Genomic DNA, 12,191 nt, shown 5'->3' on the forward strand with positions numbered 1-12,191 from the left:
AAACCCCCTTGATCTCAAAACCATCTGGTTTTTACCTACAAATCCATATCCTTCTTTATGTTCCCATCCTTGGTCTCCAGGGAAGAGGCTTACAGGTTCTGTTGCCTTCTCCTGGAGCTGATGCAAAGCTCCCAGCCAGCTTTGGTTTGACATCTGTATGTACAGATACTCCTGTGCTGTTCAACCGCTGGATTTTATCTTTTATTTTTATTTGAAGCCCAGCTCCTGCTCCTCCCATTCAGGAAGAGCCCCTGTTCCAGTGCTGCATGTGTGTCGTGAGAACTGCAGGTGCTTTAGTGCTCTGCATGTCCTCACAAAACAAAAGCAAGTGACGATGGGAGCATTTCAGACATGATAAAGTGTGAACAGAAATCCATAGCTAACAGTTCAGGTTTGAAGGATACTGTGAACACCATGTTCCTCTTAGTAAATAGCAAAACACCAGGAGTCTTCTTGACATGAGAAGATCTACAGGCACAGAAGATGGAGCTCTGGAATTGCATCCCCAGTGCCTGTGGACCTGGAGTGTGACCGTGCCCTAACAAGCCTCAGACACAGCCGTGAGGGAGGGTTCAAGTGGGCTGTGCACGATGGAGCTTCTGCAGAGCTGGGTAAGCCCCTCTCTTTTGCCTCATAAAGAGCTGCAAAAAGCTAAGAATAACCTAGAATCAGGCTATAAATGGCAGCCAAAACCTACAGATAAGTGCCGCTTGAATTTAGGTAAAATATTCCTGTGTGTTACCTGCCTCATTTTGGCTACCAGAAGTGCCCTTTACAAATTAAAAATTGCCATACAGTGCAGTAATTAATTATTTAAACCTGAACTGGGAAAGCACTTTTGGAAAGTAAAGTAACAAAGCTTCCTGTTCTCTACAGAAATCCGTATATATGAAGCAGCCTCTTCTGCCTTGCAGATCTCCAGCTTCAGTGAGCAGACACAGAGGCTTCCCTTGTGCTTCCTTTGAGTTTCAGCTGCTGCTGCCACTATTGGGGAATTTTTCCAAGCTAGGTAGATAGATGTCTATAATGCAGACAAAGTTTATTCCACTAAACACCATTTCTTAGCTAGAACAAGCAGGGACACTTCATAGAACAGTGTCAGTTATTTTAGGACTGAACAAAATAAATTAAATAATGCAGCCTAAGAACAGTGGAAAATTTCTCAAATGTTGATCCCATGCAGATTCTGCAAAAGAATTTATCAAACTTAAATCCCTATAATTCAAGTTTACATTGTAGATTGTGTTTATTTTTGTAATCTGGGACATTTTACATTCTATAGATACTTTAAGAGACATGTGACTCCTCTGTATCTATATTTAGTTCAGGAATTATTAAAAACTTCACTTGAAACATAATGATTTAATTAGGTATGTGCTTGTACTCAATAAAATAAGCAGCCAGCTCAGCTTCCCTGCACAGGAACATGCAAATTGTCCTTCTGAAGGCTCTAAATTGAAGTGACAAATAAATGTTTCTTCATGGCTTTTCTCGTCATATGGAATGACCTAAGGCTTTAGTGAAGCCTTTCAGGAGAAACTTCAAACAAAATTCAGTCTACAATTTAAAGTTAACTATTGCATCATAATCTTCTCCTCTTAAGGGAAGTACTAAGGAGTAAAAAAGCAGCTGTTTCAAACTTCATCAAATAAAATGCTGGCAGAAAATGCATTTTATACTTTTAGAAAAGATACAAAATTCTTTTGGCTCCTAAAAAAAAGCCTACATTTAGTGCTAAGCACTCTGGAACTACAGCTCACTTTTGCCAAATCCAGCTATTCCAGGGGTGCTGGGCAGCAACCTTAAATGTATTTTCTTTTTGGACTTGTATTTTTAGGAGAATAATCCACTTTTACTATTGGTTTCAGGTTAAAACTGTAAGTGATTTTTGCTCATTTTTGGACTAGGATTGACAGCTGTTGTTGGAAGAAAGTAATGGCAGTAGCACTACCTCAGAACAATGAGATGTCTGTGCTGCTGAAATTAATGGTCATGTCTGGTATAAATAATATAATTACAGTGCCAGCCAAAAGGTATTAATAACACATTTACCTTTGCCAGAGTGGATACAGAATGAACCTTTCTTTTATCTTTCAGAATGCTGTCAACCAAATCAGCAACTCAGAGCCCAACAGACCAAGATCTCTGACCTTTTCCCTTTAGGATTTCCATAGCTCTACACATAAACCAGGAAAAGGAGAAAAACGTGATGTAGAGATGGTAATTATTTTTATTTTGGTTTTTATGTAAAACCCAAAATACAGGTTTCAGTGTACCGTGTCAGGTAAAGTGTACTATAAAAATATGATTCTGTTTTGGAAAACAGCACAATGGAATATAAAATTTCTGAAAATAATTTCTTTACAATATTTTTTCTCTACACTCGTAACAATTTTCTGTCAAGAGGTGTAACTGATAATTAAATCAGTTAAATTCATCCAAACTGATTCTTGACTTTGAAGCAAATGCTTCCAATACAAGCTCTGAGAAAAGTGGACCATAAGACTTGTCTAGTTTATGTTTTAAATACACAATCAAACAGCTCTGATATTCTGCTGTATATTGTGATGTCTCCTTACATTGCCACAGGCACAATGTTGGTAAGAATTTCAGAAAAACAGTGGCCCTATACAGATCCATAAAAGTGAATGACAACTTGACCTACAATTTCCTATAAACTCAATGTATGAACATTTTAGAGCAAGCTTTCCCCACTTCATAAAGAGCTGAAAAACATGTAAGTGCCTAAACATAAAGGGAAAACAAAAGTTATAATGGTGCTGACGTGTGAGCCACCTTTTCCCTTCAGTTACAAGCAGCCATTGCTTCTGTTTGATTTGCAGCTGCATTACAGCTGGTCCATGGTGGTGCTAAATAGAAACTACCAAAAAACCAAAAAGCATTTGAGGTTGTGGTTTGTTTTGTTTTTTTCTTCCTGTGACAAATGGCAAATACTTTTGCTACTGCTCCAAGTCTATAGATTTGGTACCCCACAACTGCATTACTTAAAGCCATTAGGATGAGAATTTACCACTCTTCTTATTACTTTTCTCATTGTCTTCATTACTTTTCTCAGTTATTCTTTCATTATTCAGTTGCTTAGGCCCTGCCAGGACTTTACATGCTCATGGTCATAAAAAAGCATCACTTTACCTTTGTCTTCTCCTTGTTCACCAATAACCCAGGCATCTTTTGCCAGCACCTTTGCTTTCAAAAGGTTGGTCAGAATGTACTGAAATCCCTCTGAATCAAGGTTGGCACCAACTCCAATTACTCTGCTTTTGGGAAATAAGCTCAGCTTCCACGACACAAATGTCATGACTTCAACTAAATGTAAAAGAAAAAATCATGTTGTCAATGAAGGATCACTCAAAAAGTCAACTGAACTGCAACTTTTGAATCATCATTATGAGAAACTCTGGACTTCTTTACTTTAGAAAAGGCATAAGCATGTGAGAACATTTTGATAGTTTATTTCAACCTAAAACACAAAGTCAGGTGGGGAAGAAGTGAAAAAATAAGAACAATAATGGTAAGAGAATACGAGCTGTCTTCAGTGCATTACAGGATAGAGGCTCACACTTCTTTCCCCTTCCTAAATAGTGATTTTGCTTTGTCTTTGTTCACAGTACCCCTAACCTGGAAATTTAAACCTTCCACCAAAATCTAGCTGCAATACTTACTATTAATGCTATGCTTTGTATCTGAGCAGCTTGTAAGTGTGATCATATGGCACATAACCCACACAGCTCTAGCCTTCCTGCAAGGAGAAATGTGCACATAAAACTCACAGCTGACAAGACAACAGCCAGTGGATGCTAATGATGTAGACACAGGTTGAAACTATGCACTGAAACATGCAGAAATACACACCTGTTACACAAAACAAAGTACATTATTTTCTTTTATCTTGGTAACAGTAAAGAAAAATCCCTCAAAGACAGTGTCCTGCTCAAAGCTGAAAAGGAAAAGATCTTTCAGAGTAGCAAGAATTTTTGACTAACCAGGTGTATTCAGCAGTAACATATTTTAAAAACAGGCCAGAGAAGAAGCCAGGTGAGGGACAGAAGATTATGCCAAGTACCAGCACACCTGGATGAGAAGCAAGGAGAACAGCATTCTGACTGTAGTGGACACTGCTGGAATAATTCCTCTGAACAAATCCACATTGCTTTGTATGACATCGAGGTAAGTCTGAGCATTACCCAGAGAATTAACTGCAAGCACCACAACTTGGGAATCAGCTGAAGCAGAAAAATCTGAAAATATAAAGAAAATAAATTTTGACATCTGTGTCATTCTACTGAGTTTTGGATGCAAAACCAAGAGCTGTTCTAAAGGCTGAACTACAGCATCCAGCTTAGTTAGGGATTCTTTGTCTCCTGTCTCCCTCAAATCCCCCAGTGTGGAATTTAGGGCACTTCCACAGCACCTGTAAAACACAGCTCTCCCACAGAGCTACTTTCCTGTTCCATAGGTATCAAAAACAAAAGTTAGTCTACAATTTGTCCAAGGTTACAGAGCAGAGATCAGAAAACATCTAGACAGCTTTGAGAGATATTTTTTTCCCAAGTTTTCTTGGCAAGAAAGAAAAAAAAATCCATGAAAAGGCTCCTTCATTTTTATTCCAACTCTTAAAGAAGGGGAAAGACTTTTACTCCTTTATATGAGGCTTCTTTTATAGTTTTTGATCTTATACCTTAATCAAGGGCATGTAGACACATGAAAAGCACTCCAAAAGTCGATTTATTAACTCAAATAAAAGACAAATTATACTTATTAGCGCAAAGAAACACACAACCACACTTGCTGCAGGAATTTATAAGTCAAAGCTGCCTTGAGCAGGAATCTCTGAATATCTGAGTGCCACAGGTGATCAGCCTGGACCCAGAAATAAGGTGATTTGTCTGTTGCACCACTTTTGTAACCAGCTGAAGCCAAAGCAGAGGTCTAATGCACTGACAAATGAAAACCATACTAAGCAGGATATAATTAATACCAGCTTGCCCCAGAGCTAGATAGAAACATATTAAAATAGCAGGTGACAGTATACAAGCATTTTGTAGTATTGTAACACTGCCAAGCTTCTTATATCACAGCTAAATGCAAACATGCAACAGGCAACCACAGAGGCACAAAAAGATTTGTGGTACAATTGCACAACCAGGGTTCAGGCAAAAAGGTGTGCTAGTAGTAAAACCTGCAAGAGAAGATCAAAGAATGTACAGCAGGCAATTCCAGGTGCAGAATAAACCACAAAGATGCCTGGTGAAACCAGAACTAGTCCCTGTCCCCAAAATAAGATAAATTAAAAGAGAAGCACAAGAAAACCCCCCATTTGATCTTGCAAAGGGTGCAAGGAACATGGAAACATGAGCCATAAGCAAGGAAGAATGTTAGTCAATTCAGCTTCAGCTTTCCCTGTGGAAAAACTTCTGAGCTGCATGGCCTGAACCTCTGCAACCATCAAAGGCTGTAACTAATCACTAACTAGAGAGACGTGGCACTGACTCTGCTGATTTGTATGCTCACAGCTGGCTGAGGACAAGGCTATTAAGAACTCATTGTTTGAGTATGCAGTGATAGAGATCAAGGGCTCACTACTGGCCATGTGCATGTTTAATAAACATCAAGCTAGAAAAGCAGCACTTTGAAACACACCTTTATTTGTCAGCCTTTTGAACACTGCTTTCACAGCCTTCACTAATTCCCATGCAAATATTTTCCCCCCTTCCCTCCCTCTCTCTGCCCATGACAAAGAACTAGCTTGGCCTCTCTGTATTTCTGCATGAGTCCAGTTTCAGCAAGTACAGACTTAAAAAAGACAGCCTGTGTGCCACTGTATCTCCCCAGATGTCCTGCTCTTGTTAAAATGAGCACAAGCACACACAGTACAGCATCCACTCCTGTTCCAGAAACAACATCTCATACCTTTGCTGATCTCCACATTTGGCACAGCAAAAATCTCCAAATCCATGGTCCCTCCTTTTGCTGCACCTTCAGAAAGATCCAAAAGAACCACCTTGTCTGCAACATCCTGTATGAATAAAAATAATAGAGATCAATAATAAACCAAAACAAAACTTTGGTGCATGCCCCCTACTACAAGAAAGTGGTCTGACAGGAGATGAGATGCAGTGCAAAGGACCAAAAGAGGCCAAAACTAACCTCATGGATGTTGCAAAAGCAGGGGAAAGAAACAAGGAGAAAGACACAACTTGGAAGGAAAGATATCAGGGACATGGCATGGATACTTTAAAAAAAAAAAGCAAACCAAAAAAACAGACCAGAAAAATCTTGGTCTTAGTGAAAGCCACCAAAAGGCATGGCTTGCCATCAAGTGCAGGGACTTGCACCAAAGCTTGCCCAAATTGATCCCCATTGAAGGCAGAAACAGAAAAGAAGGACTTACCAACACTCTGGAATGGAGATACCACCTAGGGAAATGAAATTGAAGGAAGAAAAAAAAAAATTGGGGAAATTTAGTGACTACAAGAAAATGGACGGGGATTACATCAGATGCAGTGCAAAGGACCAAAAGAGGCCAAAACATACTTCACAGATGTTGCAAAAGCAGGGAAATAAAACAAGGAGGAAGACTCAACTTGGAGGGGAAGATATGAGGGACATGACAAAGACACTTAAAAAAAAAAAATTCTCGGGTATAGTGAAAGCCATCAAAAGGCATGGCATGCCATCAAGTGCAGGGACTTGCACCAAAGCTTGCCGAATTGATCCTCATTGAAATCACAAGATTTAGTTTCCCTTCCCCAAAGGACATGAAATTTCCTTTGGGGAAGGGAAACGGGATCCTGCCAAACAGAAACGAAAGGCTCTTGAAAGGAGATATGATCAAATGAAATGCAATTGACAATAACCCAACCTCGCGCCCCTCAGTTTCTCACGTGGAAATTAAAACGCTCGGAGCGATGCTACAAGAACGCTCCTAAGGCCTGGAGGCCCTAACGCGGGGAATGGCACCACAAAAATGAAACAAGTTATGGATTTCCGATGGGTGAAGAGTAAGGTTTGAGTCGTGAGGCACAGCGTGAACCAAGGGGTTAAACTTAAAGCTCGGCGGTATTAGGACAGCGCAGACATCGGGATGGGAAGGGACGGGACAGGAGGGGGCGGGAGTCCCTCGGCAGCCGCCCCCAGGGCACCGCCGCGGTCCCGGCCCCGCGCTCCCTCCGCCCTTCCCCTCCCAGCCCCGCTGCCCCCGAGCGCTCCCCTTGCCCAGCTGCCGGGGCAGCGCACGCCGCTTCCCGGCGGGTCCCTCCCTCCTCAGGGAAGCGGGCTGGGCTCGGCCGGGATCACGTGCGGAGGCTCGGGGGTTTTCAGTGCTCTCCTAAGGCATCTGTGAGCCGGAGCGCTCATAAACGCTTGGTGAGCATCCGGGCTACGTGCTGTTTCCACCCGCCGTGGTGTTGCAAAACGTGGAATGTGTCGAGATTATCTTGAGCCAGGCTCTTCTTTGATGTAAGATCATTGTATAGTTTCAAGCCTAATTAGATGAAGAGGCAACAGCCAGCGTCCAGCCAAGAACACCCGTGAACGAACAAGCTTTAAGGATGCAGTCAATCAAGGTGTTGCTCATAGAATCAGAAACTGTGGTCAGCTGGAAGAGACCCACCAGGATCATGTGGTCCAGCTCCTGGCCCTGCACAGGACCCCCCAGGAGTCACACCGTGTGCCTGAGAGCATTGTCCGAATGCTTCTTGAGCTCTGTCAGGCTTGGTGCTGTGAACACTGCCCAGGGGCGCTGTCCCAGCCACCCTCAGGGTGAAGAGCCTTTCCCTAAGACCCAACCTGAACCTCCCCTGACCCCATCATGCCATTTCCTTGAGTCCTGTCTCTGGTCACCACAGAAAGACATCAGTGTCTGTCCACCTGCTTCCCCTCTGAGGAAGCTGTAGACTGCAAAGACATCTCCTCTCAGTCTCCTTCAGGCTGAACAAGCCAAGTGACCTCACCCACTTCTACAGCCTCTCCTCCAGCCCCTTTGCCATCCTTGTGATCATACACAGATATTTAGGGATGTGGGGATTTCTTCCCTCTGTGTTGACAGTATCAAAACCGAATTGCAACTTTATGGAATTACAGATATGTAAATACAAACCTGACATGAATTTATTTCCTTACATTAGTTTCTAATTTTTAAGCCTCCCTACATCATAGCAGAGAGACTGGAAAACTGCCTTTTGGAAGGTGGGCCATGCAAGTCTGATGGCCAATTCAGTGGAAAACACAGTAGGTCAGCAAGGTTAATGGTGACAAATGCCAGTTCTATCCCCCTAACTGACCAGAAAACTGACAGAACAGGACAGACTAAGCCTGAGAGTAGCATGTTTTTACAAGGAGCAAAATCTTGAGAAAGCTCATACAATGTTTTTTCTCCCTCACTAGAGGCCACAGGTACGAGGCCAGAAGCAGACAGTAACTAAGAGCACAGTTGTTGATACAGCCACAGCAGAAAATAATTAGGTTTAGAACAACTTTCCTTAACCTTCTCCATCATACATAATGCTTAATGATGCTGATTCTGCTTCTGTGCTGAAGTTGTGTGTGATGTAACAAAGAATGTTACAGCTTCAGTGTTCGGTTTGGAAAGTAGCACAAGACCAGTCCTTCAGTCCTCAGGCATTGCAGATTCCAGCAAATGCTACACATCATTTGACCAGCAAGCATAGTACATCCTCAGTTAAACTTGTACAGAATGATCGGCATGAACATTTATCTAAACCTTTTCAGTGATAATTTGAAAATAATTTTGTTTTACAAAGGTCTTAGCATAGACTAATGTTTGAGAATAAAACACTCCTTTTAAATTTTAAATCTCAAGCACCTAAATTTTTCTTATTATTTCACAGCTGGGAAAGTCTGATAGATATTTACAGTTATTAGTAAGTTTGATGTTTGGAAACATTTTTAAAATCTCTGTTCATACATAACCAAAACAATCAGAGCAACCAGGACAGTGACCACATCCCTGTGGCAGTGACACACTGCTGCTGGTAGTAGTGGTTCTATTTAAGGCTTAGAAGTCACCCTTGACTAAGCTTCCACCCAAACTACAGATGCAAATTTCTTAGTACTCACTGTTCCGACTCATTTCAATTCCAAGCTGGGTCTGTGCCCTCTGACTCAAAATCTTCTCTAAACATCATTTGCAATGAATAACTCTGTATTACGTCAACAGAGTATTGCCAACTAATCTCTAGGTAATGAAACATCTTGCTAGCAGGCAAACACACAGCCTTGCTACCCCATGTATCCTCTAGTAGCTCCTCTGCCCCCATCACTGGGAATACTCTTCCAAATGAAGCCACAGAATTTCACATATATTCTTACCAAACAAGCTGCAGAAGTTCTCCCAAACTGGGATTTATCAAGCAATACATCCAGCTTTTATATTATTACAACTCCTCACTGCATAAAAGGTTACCCTATGTATAAAAAACCAGCATTCTGCCAGCAGTACAGACATTCATCCTGACCAAGATGTTTTCTTTGAGACTTGGTAGAAAAGTTAAGATGGTTAATGAAACAGAAAATAGACTGCAATTTCTCAAGTGCTAAGGGAGAGGGCAAAGCAAAATTACAGTCTTGGGATGACATGGATCTTGTCTTGCAGCATATGACTTTGGAATTTTATTCAGCTCTGCACAAGAGGAAAATGACATTTCTACAGCCTCAAACTTTCATACTCTAAATACAAGCCTTATTATTCTGCTTGCCTGTGAACATCCTGCATCTATACGGTTACTAGCTTAGAGATAAGCCAGGGGGAATGATTCTCAACAACAGGAAACTACTATCCAGGAAGCATTTTAAAGGATTTTCTCCAGTGGAGAAAATCATGCAATGCTATGAGTTGTCTAAATTAACTTCAGAGTAATGGAATGGAAATTACAAGTTCAACTTGTAAATATTACATGCTAAGGGGAAAATTTGCACTTCTAAAATATACTCAAGTGATCATCCCAGATACCAAAGACTGGGTAATAACTGCAGACACACCACAACACAAGTGGCAGGAACAAGCTTCCTAACAAAACCCAAACCACCTCCAGCTCTGGGAATATCATGACTAAGAGCATTATTTATCTGAATAAATTATTTATCTCCTCTTTGTTCTGAACAACCAGCAAGTCACCCATGTGTGTGATCTACACTGGGACCATTTTGTATGTCATAACAGTCACTTACAAAGCACCAACCAACCAAGGCTGCATTTAAGCCAGCAGCTATGAGGTACATCAGCCCTCATTCCCAACAGCAAAAATAGTGAAGAGATTTTCCACAAAAGTTTTACATTTTCCTGCCAGCTTCAGCATCTCACACTGCTTGTAAACAGGGCTCCCCACAGCCTGGGCCATGTCATGCACCATGCACTGCCATTGCCACACTCCCCGTGTACACAGCTGGCACACAGAAGCCAGGCTACTAAAGGGGTTGTTGGCTCCCTCCTTTTGGTTGGGGAAGAGGATGGTAACAGCAGCACATTGCTCTGCCTGAACTCTCAATATTCACCAGGACCAGGTGCCTGTCTACATATCATTTACAGTCACATTTGACACTACTGTGGAGGTCTCAGAAACCCTTCCTGCACATTCTGTACAGATCAAGAACCTGATAAAGTGCCCCTCCTGTCCCAAAATAATCAGTGTTATTCATCAGCTACAGAGCAGCAGGTCAATCCACAGATGCTCTGCTCTACCATACACATTTCTTTCTTTGCCCAAATCTTGACAAACTGAACGTATGTAAGGACCACAAGGCATCCATACAACACAAGAGCTGAAAGGAGGTGGCAGGGAGAATTATTGCCTTATTGTGATAGGGAGCTGAGGACAGACCCACAACAAACATCATGTACCCTTAAGTTGCACCATTCAAGGAAGCTACTTACCTCTCCTGAAGAAATCCACAAGAGAGGTTTCATACATGGAAAGAGCAGGTAAGGCACTCAAACAGCCTTCTGTACTCAATGTGTTCACAGGTACATGTTCAGTTATTCCCATGCACTACAAAACCTGCAGCTCTACACTCAAGTGTTTTTCAAATCAGAATCAAGCCAACTCCTTCAACCAAAAAAACCTATTGAAGCTCTTGATTCTTTAAATTGTTGATAGCCATCAACTTTCAGACACAGAGTATGAGGTGGCATCAGTTCAGAACATTTGCCTGTTCTCAAGCAAGGCATGTTGAGAAAGTTACATCCAGGATACAAAAAAAAATAATGAATTTGCCAGTGGAGGGAGAAGGATGTAGGCAAAACCCAAGAATTCCATGAAGAACCAAAGGCAGGAACCCTCAAAGCAAATTAAGCACCAGGTGGTGTAGAAAACCAGAACTATTAGTTATGGACAGGGAAGTCAGAACTAAACTCATGACACATGTGATTACTTCAGGAATGACCTCTGTCCTTAATTTCATTCCACAGAGTATGACAAGCATAGTATGCCCAGGCTTTTTAGATTACCAGACTCATGGAAAAATGAATTTTCCCATATGCAGTTCCAGGGGTAAAAAGAGGCTATCCATGGGATAAATAAATTGCAGTTCTGTCTTGGGGAACTGAAATCTTATTCCAAATAAACTACAACTAAAAGCTGTCCTCAGACAAGGGAAGCCTGTAATTACTTGTTTTTCCCAAATCTGAATACAATAATTTTGCTTCCAGAAGTAGCTTTACTGGCTGGGTTAAGATAATGACTCAATGCAGAACCTCCTCCTGAACAGAACACCAGTGCCTTGAAATCATGGCTGATATTGACTGGGCACAGCTGTTAAGATACATTAAAAATCTAAAGGGAATTCCATACAAGGTAGTTCCAAAGATGATATTATTTCATGCCTCCAAAACAAGGTAGTCATAGGACTCCTTAAATGCAGACTTGCAATATTTTAAAAGACTTTTAAGCACAAGAGTGTGCAAGCATTGCTGTTCCCCATAAAGGCAGGTGGGCTCACTTATGTGCATCCATTTGGAAGTGGGTCACGGCCTCAGCTGGTCAGAACAGTCATTTACTTCCACCATCAAAGCAGAAAACCCTTCCAGAGGAGACAGCCATCAAGGGACTTCAGACTCCTTACATGGGAATATGGAAACCCAGAAGGATGCTGCTTGTGAGCACTTCAAATGCAAAAGATTAAAGGCAATGGGCACACTTGGTTATATTTTAATT

At 41.6% G+C, this 12,191-nt stretch overlaps 1 protein-coding gene across 1 annotated transcript; it reads right to left on the reverse strand.

Annotated features, from left to right (window-relative positions):
- Window positions 1–1,162: 1,162 nt before the first annotated feature.
- Window positions 1,163–7,160, reverse strand: LOC132328385 (ubiquitin-conjugating enzyme E2 variant 3-like). The gene is given in 8 exon segments (XM_059848205.1): window positions 1,163–1,186; window positions 2,053–2,176; window positions 2,786–2,870; window positions 3,154–3,327; window positions 4,093–4,134; window positions 4,137–4,259; window positions 5,932–6,037; window positions 6,413–7,160. Coding segments are annotated over 8 exon segments (819 nt in total). The 5' UTR covers window positions 6,554–7,160.
- Window positions 7,161–12,191: the final 5,031 nt, after the last annotated feature.

Source organism: Haemorhous mexicanus, chromosome 6 (genome assembly GCF_027477595.1).
Source record: "Haemorhous mexicanus isolate bHaeMex1 chromosome 6, bHaeMex1.pri, whole genome shotgun sequence".
In the NCBI taxonomy this organism is placed as follows: Eukaryota; Metazoa; Chordata; class Aves; order Passeriformes; family Fringillidae; genus Haemorhous; species Haemorhous mexicanus.